At 30.6% G+C, this 25,711-nt stretch overlaps 1 protein-coding gene across 1 annotated transcript in view; it reads right to left on the reverse strand.

The window, feature by feature from the left end:
- Positions 1-696: 696 nt before the first annotated feature.
- The window catches only part of LOC143059444 (uncharacterized), a 38,575-nt gene continuing 13,560 nt past the window's right edge, over positions 697-25,711 (reverse strand). The window contains exons 5-7 of the mRNA XM_076232942.1: positions 21,729-21,900; positions 11,415-11,563; positions 697-792 (exon numbers count right to left, since the gene is read on the reverse strand). Coding sequence (XP_076089057.1) covers positions 697-792; positions 11,415-11,563; positions 21,729-21,900 — 417 coding nt within the window. The remainder of the gene's footprint in view (positions 793-11,414; positions 11,564-21,728; positions 21,901-25,711) is intronic.

Here is a 25,711-nt window from a genome sequence, read left to right on the forward strand (position 1 = left end):
ATTATTGCTGTTTACAGTTTATCTCTATCTATAATAATATTCAAGATAATAACCAAAAACAGCAAAATTTCCTTAAAATTACCAATTCAGGGGCAGCAACCCAACAACGGGTTGTCTGATTCATCTGAAAATTTCAGGGCAGATAGATCTTGACCTGATAAACAATTTTACCCCTGTCAGATTTGCTCTAAATGCTTTGGTTTTTGAGTTATAAGCCAAAAACTGCATTTGACCCCTATGTTCTATTTTTAGCAATGGCGACCATGTTTGTTGATAAATCAAAACCTCGGATACAATTTATAAACTAGATACCCTAAGGAACATTCAGTTGAAGTTTGGAAGTATTTGGCCCAGTAGTTTCAGAGGAGAAGATTCTTGAAATAGTTTACGACGACAGACGACGACGACAGACGACAGACGCAGACGCCAAGTGATGGCATAAGCTCACTTGGCCCTTCGGGCCAGGTGAGCTAAAAAAGAAATACAAGATTAACAAAGACCAGAGGCTCCTGTTTTAGGACAAGCACAAAAATGATGCAGGCTTAACATGATTTGTGAGATCTCAAGTCTCCCCTTTACCTTTAGCCAATTGAGAATAAACAAACACACAGTAAAACTCAGAATAAAAGTAGTCTGACTCCTATGTCATTGCAGGTCAGAATATCTAACAAAAAAGCACAAGTTCTGACAATTTGATTATGTATTTGTTTCTAAACAGTCAGCCTCACTCACTCTCTTTTGTAGACTTCTAAAGGATAGCTGTTCTTTATCAATCAGACCGTCTTCTTCTAGCTAGAAAGACAATAGAAAACCATAATTTAGAAAGAAATGAGAAGTGTGCTGTCTTCAATATATTGAAAAAAAATATCTATTCAACTTCAACTAATAAATTTTTAGTGAAAAGATTTTATGATGTAAGGTAGTAAATGCGATAAGGTACAAGACAATATGCAAAATAATTACACTGATGGTTCAATTTTGACTTCAACATTTTAAACTTTCAAAATAATTTAATATCATTGGGATATTGGTTTGACAAGTATTTTTCTTTATCCCTTAGTATTATACATTTGAATTGTTGTGACGTCATGTAACATACATACTGTCAAGGTACTGTTATTTGTGTGGTACCAATTTTTGTGGATGGCTTTATCCATTAATTTAAGTGTCCATAAAATATATTAACTGATAATTTAACTTTAGATGTAATGCGTCTTCTGATTTTGTTATCAGCCCATAGACATAGTTTAGTAATGTGACCGTGATGTCATCAAAGTTTTCTACGGTTTAAAATGGAATTTAAAATCAAATCATTAGAAATGACTGTAATTTTTTTCTGTCTATTCAAATTAACATAAAAAATGTGGTGAACACTGTTAAATAACCCGCTATGCGCGTTATTCAGTGTGTACCAAATTTTTTATGTTATTTCTTCATCGACAGAAAAAATATTACAGTCATTCGTTTATTGTCCAACTCAAGACATAGAAAGATCCTCAAGTAGATTTAACTTCATGGATACCAGCATATAATGAAGAGAATATATTGAATTTCAACAAATGCACTATAAACTTTATATATACAACTGCACATTCTGCAGACAGGACAGACTTTTATATATTATACATCACACACAAGTAAAGAAATAGCAAATAATATTGTGTATAAAAGAAATAATGGAGATTTCTAAATGTATGTAATTTTTCAGTTTGCATGATAAGTCAATGTTTCTAGATATATACTTTAAATAACTATTTTTAATCTTAAAAAAAAAATAACTGTATGACCATAATCTTCTGGTTCTCATACAATTTTTTTAATTAATTTGTGTTGGTGCAAATGTTATATATAACCAGGATATAAGCAGCAAAACAATTACAGGTGCAGTAAAATTATTACTGTTAATGGTATTGATGATACAGCATCAAATGTATTAATATAAATCATAATTACATGAATTACATCTATATCTACTGCAGATATATTGCTCTTTGACCATGATGACTGGATTCTTCTACTTGTAAGCTTGCTACTTCTTGCCTCACCTACAATGCACCATTTGTTTTTTACAAAAGAATGTGATTTCAATTGAAAAAAACCTTTAAGCATTCTTTTTGTGACCACACTTAACCGGTCTTATAATGAAATTTAGTATTTGTGCATACCAACACAAGCTGAGCAGATTCATAAAGGATGAAAGAACCATTAAATTCATATCAAATCACATTACTAATTTTCTGTCTAGGTTTTTATAAAATAACTTGTGTTTTGTTGATACTACATATTGTACTACATGCACTATTGATTTTGATCACTTAAATGGAATACTACACCAGATTGACAGTACAATTTACAATATTATAAAAGGAAAACATAAAATAACAAATAATATCAAATAAGCATGACAATAAGTCAAAATAGTTCTTTTCTGATCATCTCAACTTTGTCTTATGAAGTTATAGAGGTTCAACTGTATATTAAAGTCATAAGAAACCTCAAATTAAAAAAAAATGCATATGTTTTTTGTAACTAAATGGATAGTTTTCATTATACAACTTATGTACATATACTTTTTTCTGAGGAAAATTCTTTAATTTTTCCACATTTAGAAGAAGTTTACTTATTTTTAATTGCTTGCTTCCAGCAAGCAATTCGCTGACATATTTTCCGTTTGCACAGTGACCCACGTAACCCTCCTCGTAAAAATCCGGTGACCACAATACGCATGGATCTGTCATTGAAATAAACAAATATCTGATTATACATGTTAAACACGTGCTCAATGCCCATGCTTTTTGTGATTTGTTTACTTTAAAGTGACAATCGGTAAAACTCGGATCTAAACACGGCATTTAATGAGCAACCATATTTGTTAAATCATAACAAACAGAGAGAAAAAAAATGACGATTATATGATATATTTGCGAAAATAATGATAAAATCGTGCAAAGAGGACTAAGTTTATTATGTATACATGCATTGGTTCAAGAATTGGACATACATTATTTTTCACCACTCACTCGTTTCTTATGACTATAAGTAGAATAGCAAACGGATCCATAAAATTTAAGAGTTTGTCAAAAAAGTTTAATAGAAAAATGACATAGACTATTAGTCAAGTAAACATTTACAAAATATTTAAATTTTAATCATTATCAGACTGATCTGCAACACTCTGTCAGAGAAACATTTATCTTTAAGACACTGAAGTACATTTTTTAGTAGAAGTTTTTATTGATGAAATATTAATAACCTAATATTCATTGCATTTATTTTCCTCTCAGAAAACCCTGTTATCCTTTTAATGTAATATCTTTTAAATTAAGGTTGTTTTACATGCTTAGGTATTAATATAGGGAGCAAGTCAAGTGTAAGAAAGTGTAAATATATATAGAGAATAATACATGCCAAAATTTTTATCACATGCAGCAGGGATGGGGTAATTAAAAATGTAATGGTAATTAAGTGTAATGCATTACAATTTTCCGTGTAATTGAATGTAATGTGTAATTGAGCATTTTTTTAATTACATGTAATGGTAATTTAATTAATTACATTGAAAAAAGCATGTAATGCTCAATTACTTTTGAATTACATTTCAATTACATGTACTTTTTTTGGTGTTACAGTTAAGGATTTGAGTTTAATAATATAAATTGTAAAATTATATATATTTTTCAAATACTAATATCAATTCTTTTTTAATATATGAAGTCTGTATTTGTTCTGAAGTTTTTATATCATTTATTTGACCTACAGATTTTTTTTTGAATAGCCTTATAATTTAAAAAATGTGATAATCATATATAAAGGTTGTTCAGTTTTTAAGAAAGATCTTTAACTAAATAGATTGATAAGTAATAAACACCTTGTTAAACAAAAACAATAAAATGTGTCACTGTGAAACATCTTTCTGAAACAGTTCATTTAGAATTTAAAATCACTGCATACAATCATTTTGTCAAATTAGTATACACAAAAGGATTATAGAATTAAAAATTAACAGCTGTAAAAACAAACAGCAATTAACCAGATTAAAATGTCCAGGGGCAATGCCACTATTACTGATATTTTATCTAATTAGCAAAATATTGCTAATATTTAGACATTATATACATTGTTTGTACTAAAAATTATTTTCAATATTGTGACAAGCACACTTTTTAATATTTTTAAAGTAAAATAAAAAGATATTTTAAATTCATTTATAATTTCTTTATTCATATTATGTTTAATTCAAAGGAGTTCATTTCTGAGATGTCAAAATACCCCTTGATGCAGTCTTCACGCTGAGTGGCAGCCCAGGCATCCCAGGCTAGTAAAATTGCTCTCGGGCCTGTAAAAATCATATCTACAGGCCAACAGAATCTAACTAAAAATTTTCAAAAATTGAGCTCCGGGCCTGTAGATTTGAAAGTTTGTCGTGAAGACTGTTGATGTATTGGCAAGTTAATGGGAACAAATTCCCTCTCCTATCAATATAATGATCTTCTAATCATAAAACTTCCATGTCCTGATCAAGCAATATCTTGCTCAACATTAGCTCCTGTAGAAAGACTATTTACAATTGCTGTTTTCAGACCAGAAGATTCAGACTTATTGACAAAACATTAAAATAACTATATTAAATGATTATCAAATGCAACGCTTCAACTACATATGCTTACATGAATATTTTAGACATGCATTATATAAACATGTAAAATATTGTTAAAAAAAATCGTGATGAAATGTAATGTGTAATTTAATTAATTACTTTAGTAAAGTAATTGTAATTTAATTAATTACATTTCAAAAACTGTGTAATGTGTAATTAGTGTAATTGACCATTTTTGCAATGTAATGTGTAATTTAATTAATTACATTCCAATGTAATTGACCCCAAGTCTGACATGCAGCATCATCCAGAGGGCCTTTAACATTGTTACATGCAAAAATGTATCAAACAAACATAAATTGCAGCAACCAAGGACTTAAATTTTTGTCTCATACTATCTTTAATTTAAAAAGTTGATAAATAAATTTAAATAGTGCACTTTTTTAAAAATATAAGGCCAGAAATAATGTCTTAGTCTTTGGTTTCAATCAAATCTTACAAATTTTGAATGCTTTCAGTTGCTTTAATTAAATGAAATTTTCAAATCAGTGATTAATTTAAATCTGAAACAATCTTGGTGTCAATGTTAGATATGTTAGATAATCCATATATCAATAAATACTATTTTATAAGAAGACATATTTCCCAACAAACTCTTGATTTTAGATGTCTTGACATTTAGAAGTAAAGCATTTTTGAATGAATAAAGGGGATTTTTTTTTTTTAATTTCAATGTCACACTTTAGATCTGTTAGTGAATTCTTGCCCATATGATAACTATGGTTAATGATGTAACACAAGGTATGTATGGTTACCAAACAATCATGAACATCTCAAAATGGCACAGTACAACATGCATTTATAAATATAAGTAGATACTCTACACCAGCAACAGTTATACATATACATATACCTGCCAGCATTTCAAAATGCCCATGGGGATTTTACATGCAAGATGGGAGCTGTCATAGTCCTACAAAACCTTTAAAGAGGCCTTAAAATTTATTGCTGTTGTTGTTAAATTTGCTTTTTCATACTTTTACAATGCTACATGTATATATACCAATGGTCAAATTGATCACATTGATTGCTTTGTTTTTAATTGTGGACAAATTTGCTGTTTCAAAATTTCCACTTGGGGAAATCTCCCACAAATAGTGGCAGTTGGCAGGTATATATGTTCCAGACCAAATGAGTATTTGGACTGTACACCTACGTACAGTACGGACTGTATATGTATACTCTTATGGTCGGACCATAACAGTACGAGCTGACCTACATGTTATTGGATCATATGGGTTAAATTTAAACAACCATTTATCACAACTTATTTTTAGTTTTACAAATTGTTATTCTTACAATTACCTGGATAAAATTAACAAACAAACAATTGAAATTGAATATTTGTTTAAATTGTATATCTGAATCCTATTTTTGTACTCTCTTCAAAGGTGACACAAGTTACGTAATATTTTTTACATTTACATGTTTGCAGTTCATGCATGTTTCTTTGCAATTGCATTTTTTTGTTAAGTTGCTAAATATTCTAAAACAATTGTTCTCCCAAATTATGTTTACTTCCCATCTCTTCAATTTCAGTGATCATAATTCAATTAATGTATTACAGATGGACATGCTAAACATGCTAAATACAAGACATTAACAGACTTAAAATTAGCGTGGATTTTTTAAAACGTTAAAATATAAAGCTTTATAATATTTCAATTGTAATTGAACTATTTTATATTAATTTGAGAATTAAGTTATGTTGATCTGTTATATGCATTTGTATCTAATAAACTTGACCAACTTCTTAATATTAGTCAGACTGTACCAGACGGTCCGACCGTAAGAGTATTTTGAAAAAGTATGCATACGGTCCAAATACTCATAAGGTCTGGGACATATACATCAAATTATGATGAGAGAAATTCAGCACGTACCACAAGAAAATGAAACACATGACATGTCACTTTATAAATGAAAACGTATTTCCCATACATGAAATTTTATGGATACTACTACAAATACCATGCATAAAGCTATATAGATGATACCATCATGCCATCCATTACCTAACTTTTCAGTTGAACCATGCTTACCAGAAAAGTATGTATGCTATAGTAAAAAGGAATAAAAAATAACTATATGTAAAATGAGGATTGTTGAACATTGCATTGAGGTGCTAATATTTTTGAACAAGAGGCTATAAGTATCCTGTTTAGGCCTAAAAAAAATAATGTTGTGTTTCCGATCACCCCCTTGAAATTTTGAAGGGACGGTAGGTAAGGATTTTTTTTTTTTTTTTTTTTTTTTAATCTTCATTGCTGTCTTGGTTTTGTTTAAAGGCATGGACACTTTGTTCATTGCTTATGACCGTTTGACAATTTTCAAGATTATTGTGTGAGTTTTTATCAGCCTTATCCATTCATTTTCTTTTGTATTTTATATATAATAACTTGAATAGTAGTTTTCCCCCTTGTAAATACCCTGAGAAAAAAAATAAGTCCAAACCTAAAAAAAATTTTGGCACCGCTTCCCCATTGAAATTAGCTTTTTAAACCAAATTCCCCTATTTCAGGACCAAAAGTTTGGGATTGTCAGATTTGTAACATTTGGGGTTAATTTTAAAAACAATAACTCCTGCTCATTATCGATCATGACATAACCAATGTGAACTCTAGAATTTGGGCTTGGGGTGATCTGTATTAATGTTAAATATTGTAGGGCATTTATATATGGTTTAAGAATTTTATACATGAATCATTTATTTTTGATATTTTATGAAAAGAGTATTTACCCTTAATTATTACATTTTCTCACTTTCAACACTTGTGTCCAGCAAATAACCCGTACAGGGCCCCATTACTGCTGTGCATAAATATATACGAAACTAACGAGGTGTTACTTCAATGTCAAACTGCATATCAAAGGCAATTCATTACATATATCTACTGTTAAAATAATTATAAACTGTGAAGAATTGTTTGAAAGCTTATTTAAATCAAAGCATAGCAATGTACAGTGTACATATTATGTCATAGAAACAAATCTATTTTTAGAAGTTTATTTTTGTATCCCAGGTAAAGGAAAGTCGGAACGCAAATAAACTAAAACAAAATGTGTTTATAATCTTTATCAAAAGAAACAAAATAAAATAACACATATGACACTATACAAATATTTGTTATTAGAATAAATCAACATTCAGTATGTTGTATGTGGATTACAGACGTTCATCTTTCTTCAGGGATTTCCTGATCTGTTCTATCGATGTTATTTGACTCTGTCATTTGGTATTTCGGATATAAGCATACTCCGCTTTATTGCATAATTTTGTCTGACAACTAGGCTATGCAAATAACCGGAATCTACTGTACATTATAAAAACAAGCCTCAAGTTTAAAATTAGCGTTGTTTTCTTTTGGGGCGATAAAAAGATCGAGGGACTTAGAATTTTTTATTTTCTTTCAGAAAAAACGGTCGGTAGGTATACAAATTATTTTTCTTTTCCACATCAGCTTTAAAAACTTTTGAGTCGGGGGTCTGAAGGACGGTCGGTCGGGTGACCGGAAACACAACATTTTTTTTTTTAGGCCTTAGCTAACATGAACATGGCTCTTGTGCATCTTCCACACTTGTCACTCTCTAGGATTACTGTAAATTCAGATATAATTATTGCTTGCATTTATTTTTCTTATTTTGTCATGCAAGACTAAAATTTGATTTTTACTTTTGCCATAATCATTATCAAGAAGAATCATCTCTTATTCATAGAAAAAAAAATCAAAATGTGTTTTTAAATTATTGTGGTTATAACCATTGCATTTTTTGCAATAATAAAAATATCACAATAATTTCTGAATTTACCACATAGACTAGAACATAATTCATGACCATGAAGACTAAGTCACTCTTAAATTCTCTTTTTTGATGATCTATTTTTTCTAATAACAGTTTCTCTTTAAACACATAATAGTAAATTCTTGCTAAATATTGCTTTTACGGAAAAATACATCCTATTTGACTGACAATTTATTATTTCAGATATGTTAACCTATTTTTACAGAAGATGACCAATTTTTCTTGTGTTATATATGTTGCCACAGACATTACAAACCATGTGACTTGTGTTTTGACTGACAAAGGAATGTATTTCGCATAAATACATGGTTTTATTCTGTGAAACAACATATCTTATCACTTCTTCAATGAATACACATGAATTTTTTTAAAGAACATAAAAAAATAATATGAAAATGTTTTGATGTGAGAAATATATATATTTTCGAAGGGTTAAATATTTCGCAGTGGTGTCTTGCCATGGCTTTGTTTGGACTTGTTTGTTTGCTTTTTTGGCCTTGAATGTTTGACCCCAATATTTTATTAACTGTGCATTTCCATTCAGATATCACCTATCAAATTTATTCGTTCATAGTGTATTAATTTACGTTTTTGATTGAGTTAAGCCTGCCAATTGATATTTTATAATATGTTTTCTATGTTGTGATGTCTATTGGTTCAGAAAAAGGGAGGTTTGGATCCATTAAAACTTTTAATCCCGCTGCAAATGTTTGCACCTGTCCTAAGTCAGGAATCTGATGTACAGTAGTTGTCGTTTGTTTATGTAATTTATATGTCTATCTCGTTTCTCGGTTTTTTATATAGATTAGACAGTTGGTTTTCCTGTGTGAATGGTTTTACACTAGTAATTTTGGGGCCCTTTAAAGCTTGTTGTTCAGTGTGAGCCACAGCTCCGTGTTGACCTATAATGGTTGTCTTTTTTAAAATTGTTATTTGGATGGAGAGTTGTCTCATTGGCACTCACACCACATCTTCCTATATCTATATAAAGATAAAAACAAGAATGATTCCATAGTACACAGATGCCTCACTGGCAACATCATTTATGTTCAGTGGACTGTAATATTGGGGTGAAAACTCTAATTTGGCATTAAAATTACAAAGATCATATCAAAGAGAACAATAAAAAAATTTGTGTACTAAGTTTCAAGTTGATTGGACTTCAGCATAAAAAACTACTTGACCAAAATCTTTTAACCTGAAGCGGGACAAAACGGTGGACACAGGGACGAACAAATTAATGGACCCACAGACCAAAATACAAAATATCCCTAATTGAATTGGTACGGGATGGCCAATGGGGTGTTGTCCAATTTGGAAATGAACTGACATTTTATGAGCTACTTCCATCATTTCTACAATATTACCACTAGAAACTTCTATGAGGACCACTACACAGACGTGCAAGAATAGCAGATAACCACATCCTTAATAACTTTATTGACAAACTTTCTCTGTTTTAACTATACTAGATTCTTATTTTACTCTCACTTTCACTTTCTATTTATATCTATAAGGTCGTCATAACAACCTCTACTGCTCGGCGAACCACACAACCGCAAAATTTGTACTTCACTTTTTGATTTCATGTATAATATTGTCCTGAAGACGCCACGCTTGTTGGCGAAACATGTCGACCACAATAAATTAATCACCATGCGGTAATTGATGGGTGTTGTTGTCTTTAATGTCGTTTATTTGCTTTTATAGTGAAAGACAACTGTGAATACCGCGTGGTATCCACCCGCTATTACCCAACCGCACGATAACCACTTCAGGTGTTGGTTCACCATTTTCCAAGTTGAAGTTTACTTTTTTACTGTGAACACCCTGCATTCGAGAGGATCCACCTTTGCCAAACTAGCGTTGTACCTAACAACCACACAGCATGAACGAAATACCGGACCATTTAAAAAGTTCTCGATCCGTTCCCGAAATTACCAGATAAGGAGAAAAAATAAGGAGAGATTTGGAAACAAGCAACCACAGAAACATACAAAGAAGAAGCAGTTCATCACTGAAGATTTACATACCATACATAAGTACACAAAGTCAAAGTAATTCGAAATACCAGGCATTTTACTTAGAGAAAAAAGGAAGGAACCAGAACCAAGATGAACCACATAAACCACAAACAATATTTATAAAGAAAAGCTTCATCCACGGACATTTTATTAGCAAAGTTGATATTTATGAACACATCTACTATTCGTCTACCATGATTTACAATTCCCAAAATTGCGCCGATCATACACTTCACCTTTTACTAACTCAATGGAAGCAGTTCCTCCCTCGGAGCGAAGCCAGTTGAATTGGTATGGGATGGCCAATGGGGTGTTGTCCAATTTGGAAATGAACTGACATTTTATGAGCTACTTCCATCATTTCTACAATATTACCACTAGAAACTTCTATGAGGACCACTACACAGACGTGCAAGAATAGCAGATAACCACATCCTTAATAACTTTATTGACAAACTTTCTCTGTTTTAACTATACTAGATTCTTATTTTACTTTCACTTTCTATTTATATCTATAATGTCGTCATAACAACCTCTATTGTTCGGCAAACCACACAACTGCAAAATTTGTACTTCACTTTTTGATTTCATGTATAATATTGTCCTGAAGACGCCACGCTTGTTGGCGAAACATGTCGACCACAATAAATTAATCACCATGCGGTAATTGATGGGTGTTGTTGTCTTTAATGTCGTTTATTATATCCCTAAGTAAGCCTGAGGCATAAAAAACATACTGAGTTATAATAAGACCGTTTACTAAGTCTAAGTTTTTTCTATCTTGTTAAATTGGTGAATATTTATAGCATTGCAGATACAATGCAATTCTTCTTACCTTTTGGATTTTCTTTCTTTTTCAAATTTCTTCTTTTCTTTTTCCAATTTATTCTTTTCTTTTTCCTATTTCTTCTAACAAAGTAACAAACTACCATTATAGCTAAAATTGACAGTACTGGAAGAGTGATGACAACAGGAAGTACCCAAGATTCATTTTCATCCAAATCAGGAAGTGTCGTAGAAGATTCACCTGAATCAGGAAGTGTTGAAGATTCATCTAAATCGATCACATATTGGTCACCTAAAAAAAAAATACTGGATTTTTGATTGAATAAAAGAACATATTGTTTTTTTATACATTCTGTTGAGTTTAATTGTAGTGGCTTATTGCACTTTCATAAGACACAGATAATTAATCTCTTTTAGTCATGATTTAAAGAAAAAAATAGTTGTTTGAATCTTATTTTTTTTGTTCCAGTCAAGAAGAGAAGTGAATATAAAAAGTTGTTTTCAATTGAAGATTTGAAAAAAATAAATACAACATTGACTTTCTATTAAAAAAAAACCGCATCACATACTGCATAGAATATATTAGGTCCAAACAAAATGTGTGAGAATTACTTAGAGTATCAGCAGTTATACTTATACTGTGATGAGTATAGATGATCATGAGACAATGTTATAACAATGTAGAATGGGTGTCGCATATTAATCAGACACATTTTCGCCATTTTGTCATTTTTTCAATAAAATTTTACCGACGGCCTAGCCAAGATCAGATGTGCATTTCATATTGGGTCTATGTTATAGGCTTGTAAAGACAAGAAGATAAACTTTACATAAGTAATACATCTTTGAACTGAAGAAGAGAATGTAGGGCTTCACAATGAATATCAAATATCATGTATAGGTGTTACCGTTTTTAAAAAAAACACTACAATACACGCTGAAATGGGCAAAATTTCACGTTATGTTGTTTCATTTAAAATTTCGCTGTTTTTATCAATTGATAGTTAATAAGTGAACTTAATTTGAACTACATTATTGGTTCATTGCTATAGACAATTTATTCATCTTTCTTTTACTGTTTGTTGCAACAAAAAATCTTCAGTGGTTACAAAGTTATGATAAAAAGTTGAATACTATGCGCTTGTTATGCAATTTTGTACTTTTGTTTTTAGCTTGCTCAGTGTAGTGATAAAAGAGAAAAATAAACCAAATTTATGCTATTATGTGTTTTGTTTTCTCTTCTAGTATATACATTATCAAAAACTACCTCATTTATCAAATTTGCAGTACCCTAGCTGGAGATATATGCCATCAAAGTTGGATATACAAATAAAGTGAAAAAATGTCTTGTCCGTAGACATGCATTCCCTAGTAAACTGGAAGCATAATAACATTAATGTTGCATTGCTAAGTTCCTGTTCTTTTGTAGATATGAAAACACTACTAACATTTTTTTCTACCATCTATTAATAGAGGAAAAAATTCAAAAATATGTCAGAATGTCTTGTCCGTAGACACATGTCTTGTCCGTAGACATGTCTTTTTATCAATATTGCTTGGCTTTATGGGTCTTAATTAGTCCTATGTGTTGTTTAAACTTAGAAATATCTTATTTTTAATAAATAAATGGTAATCTAAGTGTTCTCAATTTTTGTAAAATTACTTTACAGGAGTGGATTTTAAAAAGTGTCAGATTATCAGTCATAAAAAGCATACCTTATTTTACTTCAATATTGTTTATTCCAGTTGCTGCATACCTTAAAAGATTAACTAAATCAAATGAAGAAAAAGTATTTCTCTCTCTCTAACTTTATCTTTTGCATTTCAGTATTAACAGCAGATGAGGAAGTGTCTACGGACAAGACACTTGTACATAACAAGTATTAAATTCAATTATTTGTCTGCTATGGAACTTAAATCTTATTTATAGGTGATGAAAGTTATCTATTCAAATTAAAACTCAGTATTTTCAACATAAATATAGTCACAATTATTTCTAACAGAATTTTTTTTTAACTGAAATTGTCTTGTCCGTAGACATTACCACAATATATTTGTATCCAATTTCCTTGAGTTCAGCCTAATTTGATAGGTAAAATGTATGTTATTTTTTCAAGAGAACACATTCAACTATGTCAAAATTGAGTTTTAACAATAGTTTGATTGTTTTAAACAGTCAGATATATGTATTTCAGTTAAAAGAATGTGTCTTCATTTTGGCTTAATCAATAAATTATTGAGATATGTAAAGAATTATGGGTACATTTTTATATTTTCCAAAATTAAAAAACACCGCTTAAAACTTAATTAGTAACTTTTAATCTTAACTTTAACAATCATCTTTGAAAGCATTTAATTGAATATCAATAAAATGTCTTGTCCGTAGACATTATCAAAATGTATTTGTTTCCATTTTCCTCAAGTTAAGCATCATTTGATAGATAAACCTGATAAAATGTATGTTTTTTTTCTTCAAGATAACACTTTTTATTAGGTTTTAATAATGCATTTCATTAAATATGAATACAATGTCTTGTCCGTAGACAAAACATATAAATTGTATTGCTAAGTTTGATTGTTTATTGTAAGAATATGCATCAAGTTATTTTAATGTTCTATACACCAAAAGAAAGGATTCTTTTGGAAGTTTTGTTATTTATAGATAATTTTAGACACAGTTTTATCAGATAAGATTAATGATCAAAGAAAGCTACTATTGTTTGAAATAACTGTGAGTCAAACATGTTCTTGTTATTTTTTTTTCAATTAAAATGTTTGATATTTAATAGTTCTAAACATATTTTGTTGTCTTTGTCATTGACCAAAAATCTGTCACTGGTGACCATGTCTTGAAGGCAACCATTAAAGAAAATTATACAGTTTTTAAACACCATTTATTTAATAAAAATATTAAATATTTCCTTCAAAAACTGCATGTAATTATATAAATGCTTCCAGTGTTAGCCTAACGATGGCAATTTTTCATAATTTAAACCATTTTTGAACCAAAATATCAAAAGAGTTTTTCCCTGAGGTGATACTCATTTTTGACTTCATGTGAAACACAAAATGCACATCTGATTGTGGCTAGGCCGCTAGTTTTTGCCTAAAGAGATAGTAAAGGCTGTTTGTAATGTTCGAACAGCTAATATTCCTCTTAACTCCATTTTGAAGATTATTCGCACATATAAAGAAATATGCAGGTCTTTTTAAACAATTTGAGCTATTATGTAAGTATGGCAAGCAGTTTTGCTATTTATTCTTACTTCAATATATCTCATCAACTTTATAAGATATCTTATATAATTTTCTTTATAACATATATCATAAATTATATATATAATGTACTATATTATATGAGATATATATCTTGAAATTTAAATAAATAGGTAAACGGCTCGCCATGTAAGATTTATATATGGTAATCATGCACAGTCTTGAAGAAAATATTTGTGAGAAAATAATATAGGAATGTTCTCTCATTCTTATTCATGTAATTACTAACATTAGTTTTTATAATATACCAGGATAGGGAGGATTGTCATATCATACATTGCAGTGAAAAAGTGTCACCCATTGTACACGAACAACTAGATTTCCTCTAGAGTTTGTGTTTATCATCAGATCAATTTACCAATGTTTTGAAGATAAGTCCTTTGTCAAACAATTTTTTCATAATTTCTGAAACCTACATAAAAAGTTCCAAATATTCAAATGTAGGTTGAATGTAAGTTAAAATGAACAAATTTTGAGGCAAATATGGGTCACTCACTCTACAAGGACCAGAATTTCAAAAACCATATATTATTACAACTATTTCATGTATTTAGCAATGAACATAGAGATATGTTCATAATGGGTCTATAAATTCAATATTTAAATAACTGTTGTTGAATACATTAAGCTTGAACATTACAAAATTTGTCAAAGTCTCCAATGGGTGGGTTGAAATATTTGTGAACAATCAATGTAGAATTTTTGAAATGTAGTTATAAGTACAAGAAACATTTGAGAAAGAAAAGAAGATGTTATCTTTTTAAAATAACATAATGAAGAACAGCAGGAAGAGGGCTGTAGTTGTGATATTCTGATATTTTGCTATTTTCAATTGACCTAAAGTCTTGGAGTAATCATTACTAGTACTGCTCCCTGTAAAGTGATCATCATGTTAATATTTCCAAAAATTTGAAGAAACTCTCCTACAGTTTACTAGAAGATGGTTTTAAACATCAAAATTTGGAGTTGGCATTACTTTAGCAAAAGTGCAGCTTGCCTAGCTTACTAACCTGGCCTTTCTTTTTAAACTTTTTTAGCTCACCTGGCCTAAAAGGCCATGTGAGCTTTTCTTATCACTTGGCGTCCGTCGTCGTCGTCGTTGTCTGTCGTCGTTAACAATTTTTCAAACATCTTCTTCTCTGAAACTACTGAATGGATTTGAATGAAACTTAGCATGATTGTTCCTTAGAGTATCCTGCACAAAGTGTGCGCTTCGATTTTTGATCCGTCAAAAAACATGGCCGCCGTTACTTAAAATAGAACATAGGGGTCAAATGCAGTTTTTGGCTTATATCTCAAAAACGAAAGCATTTAGAGCAAATCTGACATGGGTTAAAATTGTTCATTAGGTCAAGATCTATCAGCCCTGAAATTTTCAGATGAATCAAACAAACCATTGTTGGGTTGCTGCCACTTAATTGGTAATTTTAAGGAAATTTTGCAGTTTTTGGTCATTATCTTGAATATTATTATAGATAAAGATAAACTGTAAACAGCAAAAATGATCAGCAAAGTAAGATCTACAAATAAGTTAATATGATCAAAATTGTCAATTGACCCCTTAAGGGGTTATTGTCCTTTAATGACAATTTTTCACAATTTGTTCATCATATTTGCTACCTTTAAAAAATCTTCTCCTCTGAAACTACTGAATGGATTTGGATAAAACTTAGCATGATTGTTCCTTAGCTTATCCTGCACAAAGTGTGTGCTTAGATTTTTGATCCGTCAAAAAACATGGCCGCCGTTACTTAAGGAGGCTCGAGGGTATAAAAATTTCAGAAAAAAATTAAACATTTGTTTTTCATTACAAATTTTATTTGTTACCTTTTGTAGTTGTTACTTTATCATATGGTACAAAAATCGTTCAAAACAATCAATTCGTATTGGCCCCAGATGACTTTTAAAATGTATACATCATTCAAAAAGTTCCAAATTATCTCCCTTTGGTGGAAAAATGCCATTTTTTGGCTTTAAAATTGAAATATCTTTTTCAACTCACCGGTGACCTATATTTTTTAATACAATTTCCATATAAGCTGTACTTAAACTAAATTATTGTAAAATTTGAGCGATTTCTGTAATAAATTTCTTTTTCTATTTCGATATTAACTTTATTTCTCCTATTACTTCAACAGAAAAAACCCACTTTTACAAAAATGTATGCTTCTTTCGAAGGCAGATTGTGAGCGCAAATGAACGGTGACACCACTTTTTTATTTTATTTTTCCTATTAACTATAAGATAAAGTTCATTTATAGAAAAATATAGGGAAATCCTATATAAATGATTTAGACCCGCGAACCCCCTTAAAATAGAACATAGGGGTCAAATGCAGTTTTTGGCTTATATCTCAAAAACGAAAGCATTTAGAGCAAATCTGACATGAGTTAAAATTGTTCATTAGGTCAAGATCTATCATCCCTGAAATTTTCAGATGAATCAAACAAACCATTGTTGGGTTGCTGCCACTTAATTGGTAATTTTAAGGAAATTTTGCAGTTTTTGGTCATTATCTTGAATATTATTGTAGATAAAGATAAACTGTAAACAGCAAAAATGATCAGCAAAGTAAGATCTACAAATAAGTCAATTTGACCAAAATTGTCAATTGACCTCATAAGGAGTTATTGCCCTTTAAAGACTTTTTTCACAATTTGTTCATCATGTTGACTTACTTTACAAAATCTTCTCCTTTGAAACTGCTGTATCAATTTCAGCCAAACTTAGGCTAAATGAGTTTCAGAGTTTCAGAGTATCTAGTATAAATTTTATATTTCATTTCCTTGTATGTCAAGAAACATAGCTCCTATTGCTAAAATAGAACATAGGAGAAAATGAATTTTTTTTGGCTTTTGAAGAGAATAGGACGATTTAAAGAACATTTAAATAAATTGAAAAGCCAAAATAATCAGTGATGAGAGATTAAACCAAAAAAATTCAGGTGAGCGATTCAGGCTCTTGAGAGCCTCTTGTTTGATTTGAGCGTCACTGATGAGTCTTTTGTAGATGTATGTACAAATATATGTGCATAGATGCCAACCTCCTTTTGACACAATCAGTAACAAACTCAAATTTTCCATATTTTTGAAAAGTTTTCAGTAATCATTCATAAACATTGATAAATGTGCATTTACCAATAAAAAATTACTGACGAGTGGTTGCAAAGTGATGTGCACTAAAATTTGTCGTTTAACATGTTGTCTGTAGTATGTATTTCATTCATTAATTGTTCAGATGTTCTTGACTCGTACAGTTTCGATTTCTCACGGAGAAGTAGAGAAAGGGTGAAGTTACTTCAGGGAAAAAGGTAGTATTACATTTTCCTAGCATTAGGTTGGCCTTTTGTGTACCCAAGACAGGGTATATCTATCTATTAATAACTGCAGTGTGTATATATATTTACAATATAAATTTTAAAACCTATTGAAATATTTTCTAGAGAATTATTCCAAAAAGTTTCCAAAATTTCATAAATTTGGTGTAAAATGACAGTGGGCATGGATAACATAAACCAGCTCCGTTGGAAATTGGTCATGATACTATTTGGCTTCAATTTTTTAAATAGAATAATAATAACACCACACATAACTGTTTTATCCAGGTTTTTATTATAAAAAGTGGTAAATTTAGAAAATGTTAGTATTGTCGCCTATTGCAGAATAAATAGTACCGTTTTCCCTTCATGAAATGCAAGTTTGCCTCTTCGAAAGTCAGTTCGTTACCATATAATAGGTTGACAACTCCCGAGAAACCTGAAGCATAACATTGGCGTTTTCTAAATACTGGACCAGGACGGAAAAGTAATAATAAAAATCTGTGCTTTACAAAATTGAACAGGGATGATTGGGAATCCGTAACTATTCGACTTTGACCGTAGTAGCGTAGTTTTTATGGCAAAATCGGAAAAACTACGGAAAAATCGTAATGGTTGCCATCTTTGTAGGTGTAACTTTCCAGTGAAATTTCAGCGATCTGGGTTTAAAACTGTAGTAGAATTGTTTTCACATAACTCTTGCCCTCTTTTATAGCTATCATATATTTTACTATGCCAGGTGAGTTTAAAAATAGGCATATATTAAAAGTAAAATATATAATTTTATATGCCCTAGAAAGACTTGTAATGTTCGCACTGGTACATAGTCTGCTCCCCCTTCCCCCACGAAATTTTAGGTAAAAAAACTGTTAGAAAAGGTCTAATGAAACTCCGATAATTTCAAATCATGTGCGGTCTTCTGTGCGTTATTTTCTTGGAAAAACATCATCAAACAGAAGCTGAAACTGCTTGTAATTCAGCTTGTAAATGATTCCAGAACGCTTCATGATTGTTAAAATTAGTTTAATTCAATTAAAAAACAATTTAGAAACATGTGTATGGTTAAACAGGAAGTTTTAAAAGCATGTGTAAAAGAAGAAATTAACCGGTGAGAGTCGAAATCTGTACATAACAGATATCACTATAATATGACTTTGAAAGTAAAACAGTTCCATCCTTTTATAAAACAGTTTTTAATATATATACATCTATCACATTATTGTTTGAAGGGTCTTAAGCTAATACAAACCATTATGGTCCGACAGTATGAAACAACAAATCAGAAAGAACAATAACCATTTACATTTTGTAGTTACAAATTGTAAGCTGGTTCACGGTTGTCTTTTTAACTATGTTTGAATTGTTTCAATGAAGCAGATACCAGTTTATTTCAACCAATGCATTGAAAAGAAACAAGAAATTTGTAATGATAGGTTTAGTTTTTATATTTATCAGTCTCAATTTGATATTGAATATAAATAACTTTTTTATATGGATTACTTAGTTAAAATAATTAGTTTGAAAAATAATAAGAGCGCCCTCTACAATTTCAATAATAAAGATGGCGTAATGTAAACAAATTGAAATTTTTCTCTTATTTCTTGTTTATTGTACTCTATTCAGCTATATAGTCCACACCCTGTCTGAAAGGTCAATTTTGGAGAATAAAAACGCAGACTATAATACAAGCCTTTCTACAGTATATATTATATATCTGTAAAAAATCAAAATTTTCAAGGAAAAAAGATTTATAGATCAAGGCTTCCAAAACAGTCATATATTACGGTTATTTCTATAATCATGATAATGTCCGGTAAAAGTCCGGCTGAGCAAAGCATGAAACCGTCATCTACTTTTTAGTTTTCAAGGCTTTTTCGGTCATTTTAACATAATTATCCATCTTTTTTACCCAACCTTTTGCCACAGACTTCCGGTCATAAAAGTCACACTATGATTAATTACTATTAAAACAACCCCTACTCCAATACTTTCTAATTTTAATCAAGGCTAATTAGTTGTTGGACAGCTGAAATCTACCTGTTCAGGTGACAGCTAACTATTTTCAGTACCGGACATTGTAAAAATTATCTGTCTTTTCCAAATTATTTTCTTACATTACAGCAGTTTGTATCTAATTGATTTAGTCCAAAAATTTAAATTATAAGAAATTAGTTTATCAACATGATTTAATGAAAAATTTAAAAAGGTTTTAAATGAAAACTGGTCAGAACTCTGTTGTATGAACTAGAACATGTGTGCGCATGTGCACAGTTGGGAAATTTAATTATGCATCCTACATTTCTTCAAAAATGCTAAAACTATCATTGATACCTGTATCTATCGTTCATTTCAAGTATTCTATTGAAGAATTAACGTGGAAAGAGCTTCTTCACTCAGTCGTGCTTTGTAAACGTCAGGGATTTTACGTTGCCGTTTCTGGTCCATGTTTTACCATTGTCAAGTCAACATCTGGTTTAGTTAAAAACAAACGGAAAGTTTTTGTCAATGTCATTAGGCACAAATAAAGAGTCTAAGGCAGCTATGAACATGCTGATGTGCACCATATGAATGATGCACTGCCAATTTAACAGTTTACATCTGAACATCAAATTCATATCAAAGTAAAGTTTATTTTTTTTTTTTTTATCTAATGTCAATCATTGGAATGGCCATCTGATTACCATAATTGACTTTCGTCGATGTTTGTCAATGATTGTGTCTTAAGAGATTAAAATCAGGATCAGATATAAAATGTCCGGCTGGCTCAAATATTTTTTGGAAGCCCTGTTATAGATATGTTAAAAATTTAATATACATGTCTAATGTCTAAATTAATAATCATTTACATATTGTTCAATATCATTCTTTATGAATAAACTGAATCATTTTTTAGAAAGGCTTGTATAGTCTGCGGTTTTATTCTCTTATTTCTTGTTTATTGTACTCTATACAGCTATAAAATTTCAATTGTCAAGGATTAACCACTTTAGCTTAAGATAACAAGAGTCTGAGTGCTGTACTAACCATTGATTTTATGTTGAAAATCTTGGAGATAAAAGGTTTACCAAAAACGTGAAAAAGCATTACAGAAACTTAACATTTTTATGACAATGAGGTCAAGGTCTGGTCAATTGTGACAGACTGACATATTCACCTTACAATTTTGTATACACCAAATATAGTTGACCTTTTGAATGTGAACTATGTTAATTGAAAAACAGACCAAAACCCAAAAATTAACAATCAGACCAATGAACTACAAATGTATGAAAAAAGTAAAATCACAAAAATACTGAAAATGAGGTCCAGGTCGGATGAAACCTGTCAGACTGACATGTAGCCTTAACAATCATTCCATACACCAAATAAAGTTGACCTATTGCTTATAGTATTTGAGAAATGGACCTAGTCACATAACTTTAACCTTGATCACTGATCCATGAAATGAGGTCTAGGTCATTTGATCTCTGTCAGACGGACATTAAGACATTGCAAGGAATACATAATTATATACCAAATATAGTTATCCTAAATATTGATCATAATAAGAGAGAAATTCAATTGACAACCTCAATATTTTTTCAAGTAGTAGCTGAACCATGAAAATGAGGTCAAGGACAGTGAACATAATTATGAATGATGGAAATATTGTGACAAAAGGTACATTTGTATCTGCACACATGATATGAAGTATCCAGGTCTTACTCTCTGAATTATAAAGCTTTATACAAATAGTGTACCCTGACGCCAATAAGTAATACCTGTCTCACATACTGCAACTTTCCTATCAGTTGAGACAAAAACCAGGGGCAGTATTTATTGCCCAACATTGTGTCTTCTCTATGCATTATTTAGAAAAAAATACCTTTGTCAAATCCTATTTCTCCCTCTGCTATTAAATGCTCTTTTTGTAACAGGCAAGTTACATTAAATGTTGTAATGGCATCAAGTATTACATTTGACATATGCAGCAGATGGACCTCGAAATATAAACCAATTTTCTTGTACATTCTTTCTGCAAAGGTGTGTTGTAAAGCCTGAAAAACAATCATTTTACAAGTGAAACTGTGAGCTACTGCTCACTGATGATACCCCCGCCGCAAGTGGATAATATTAAATAGTGTAAAAATATGCAAGTGTTCGGTAAACAGGAAGTTGTCAAGTGATGAATCTGAAAACGGATCACACAGTATAGCTGACTTATATAAATCCTGAAACCAAATTTCAGAAATCCTTGTATTGTAGTTCCTGAGAAAAATGTGACGAAAATTTTCAACTTGGCTATCATGTGTAAAATCATACAAGTGTTCGGTAAACAGGAAGTTGTCAAGTGATCAATCTGAAACGCATCACACGGTATAGCTGACTTAGATAAACCCTGAAACCAAATTTCAGAAATCCTTGTATTGTAGTTCCTGAGAAAAATGTGACAAAAATTTCAACTTGGTTATCATGTGTAAAATAATACAAGTGTTCGGTAAACAGGAAGTTGTCGAGTGATGAATCTGAAAACGCATCACACGGTATAGCTGACTTATATCAAGTCTGAAACCAAATATCAGAAATCCTGGTAGTGCAGTTCCTGAGAAAAATGTGACGAAAAATTTTCAACTTGGCTATCAGGTGTAAAAATGATACAAGTGTTCGGTAAACAGGAAGTTGTTGAGTGATGAATCTGAAAACGCATCACAAAGTATAGCTGACTTATATCAAGCCTGAAACCAAATTTCAGAAATCCTGGTAGTGTAGTTCCTGAGAAAAATGTGACGAAAAATATTCATGGGACGGACAGACTGACTGACTGACGGACTGACGGACTGACGGAAGGACAGACAGAGGTAAAACAGTATATCCCCCTTTTTTTCAAAGCGGGGGTATAATTATGGCTGACATATCCAAATAGTCAAGAGACTTTTATATACTGTAAATTCAGAAATTATTGAGAGGTTTCTATAAAAAGAAGTATGGGGATGGTGAGTATCCTTATAATATAAACTGGCCTTTTTTTTTGAATATTAGAAACACTAAAAAAAAATAAAAAAATTAAAGCCTTTAGAAACTAGGTTACAATTAGTCTGGATTGAAGAAAATTGCAAAGTCAACATTGACCCGGTTTACACCGTAGTGATAACACTAATTAATCCATGATAAAGTGATCAACAGATTAAAGTCCATCAAAGGTGTTAAGGGCATACGATACAGTTACAGGGGGGTTAATGACGTTGCTAACGTAAATTGTTATTTTCACGACGTCAAACTATGACTTATTGGGAAAAGATGCAGTTTTGACTGATTTTTGCCATTTAAACTTATTTAACTTGAAAACGAGTTCATGGACCCCTATTTTTTAAAATGCCACTTGATTTGATTACACGAGAAGATTATGTGTGCCAATTTTCATGAAAAAGTAAATAGTGCAATTTTTTTTAATATGATAAATATACAGCGAAAAAATGATGTTTTCTTTTACATTCATGAACATTTGATAAATATGAGTTATTTCTGAATAAAAAATGTATAAATTTACTTATAAAATAGTGAAATTACAAATTATTTAACAAAAACAATTTGTGTTTATCTTTTAAAACACAAAAGTTATGCCTTTCTTTCGAAAAAGAAAAATACGGCTACAAATCCAAATTTTGAGCAAACATACCAAATTTCGACCTCATTTTACTCAAAAAGTAGCACATGAAGGTATATTTTTTAATGCATATTTGATTTAATCAGGTAAAAAATAGCATGAATGCAAATTTTCATCAACTTGTAAATACAGAATCAAAACTGTATCGTATGCCCTTAATTAGGTCATAAATATGTCACCTAAAGAAAACAGTAACATAAACAAATGCTATAAACGTATCTTGAATTGTCAAATAATTCTTATCAAAATCAAGCCCAATATGAAACTACTATTTCCTATATATGTAAGAGAACTATGAGGATATAAAATGAACATTTTCTCATACTAGCATATCAATATATATACCGGAAATCTGACTTTTATCGATCAAAAATATTTTTTATGAGAATTAATTTAAAAGATCAAAAGTTGTTCAGTTAAGGTTATTAAAGATTAAATGGGTATAATCCTGCATGCAGTTGTATTTCTATGACTGCTGTTAAAGTATTCTCAGATTTGGCGTTATTCAATGTATTCTCCTAATCATATCAGTAGTCAAACCTATCGATGGGGATCTTTCCATGTCTTGATTTGGACAATGGTTGTTTTATTTCGTTGGACATTTAAATTCGTGGATAAAGTCATCCATGAAAACCACGAAAATTGGTACCCCACGAATAAAAGTACTTTCACAGTAATAGTCGTTTCTCAAACCACGCCTCTTTTGGGAAGATATATCAGTCAGGGGACTTACTTAAATAAGTGATTATCTAAATCACTGATTCAAGTAACATTATTTCCATAAAGGTTGGAAGTTAGAGTTGTCTTTCTTTAATAATCACCTATTTAAGTAGTACAAATTAATCACTAGAAGAAGTGATTTAATTTTATTGTAGCTTTAAATATAGAATACTAATGATCCAGGGACTAATTATGTTTCTAAACTTATCAGAACCAACATCTGTGTTGTCTAGGATGACCAGGTCATTTCAGGTGATCACCTTGTACTGAATCTAGGTTAATGACATAAAAATAACTTGTTTAAGTATCAGACCTCAATTTCCTTCCCAAAAATCACTTCTTTAAGTATCATTGTTTTAATAACCCCCACTAATTTCAACACCCCTGAACAGTGACATTTTTATCACGAACAGTAGAATTTTATTACATAATCTGAAAGATGAAACCTTGAACTTCACAGGAAAAAATACTCCCACTGCTGGGAAAAATCTTTTAAGAAAGTATCAGTTCATTATGTAAAGCCATTATAATAGCATTTTTTCCAACTAAAATAGAATTTTCAGCTAAATGATAGCATCAAAGGCATAAACTTTGCTACTTATATTTAAAAGAAGCAAAAAGTTCATTTTTTTTTAATTTTACTAATTAAAAGATATTATTTAAACCTATGTGTTTAAAATTTTGAAAAAACTACAAAATCCCGATTTGTGACAAAACCTTGAATTTGCTACACAAATAAGTGATTTAAAAATCACTTATTTCAGTAAGCCCCCTGACTGTATATAATATTCATAGATAATTTGATTTGCTGACATACTGGCTCCCAGATATGATCTCTATGTTATATATCATAGCTCTAGACATAACTTGGGACTGTTACCAGTAAGGCAGTATAAAAACATATTATGCGGTGAGAAATGAATTCTGAAGTAGGCAAAAAGTAAAGGTAGGGGTAGTTCAATTTTAGTATAAGTTTAATCTCTAACAAGTTCAGGGCATATAAATGTTGAAAATATGCCACACAGCCCTATGTTTTGACCTTAAAATAAAATAGTAGTGCATATCATCTTTCCATTCTAGAATATGATTCTACACGAAACTTCATTGTAAAAGTGTCACAGCTGCAAAGTTCCTGTGGGAAATTGCATTGTCTATATATTTACAGAAATGCAACTTGTACATGTTGTATGCAGAATGTCCTGAAATTGTAATAATGAACCTTGCATTTTTGTTCTTTCTTAAACAAGAGGCTCTCAAGAGCCTGAATCGCTCACCTTAATTCTTTTGGTTAAATCTCTCATCAATGATTATTTTGGCTTTTCAATTTATTTAAATGTTTTTTGGATCGTCATATTTTCTTCAAAAGCCAAAAAAAATAATCATTTTCTCCTATGTTCTATTTTAGCCATAGGAGCTATGTTTCTTGACATACAAGGAAATAAAATATAAAATTTATACTAGATACTCTGAAACTCATTTAGCCT

The sequence above is a fragment of the Mytilus galloprovincialis genome, chromosome 14, assembly GCF_965363235.1.
Source record: "Mytilus galloprovincialis chromosome 14, xbMytGall1.hap1.1, whole genome shotgun sequence".
Classification (NCBI taxonomy): domain Eukaryota; kingdom Metazoa; phylum Mollusca; class Bivalvia; order Mytilida; family Mytilidae; genus Mytilus; species Mytilus galloprovincialis.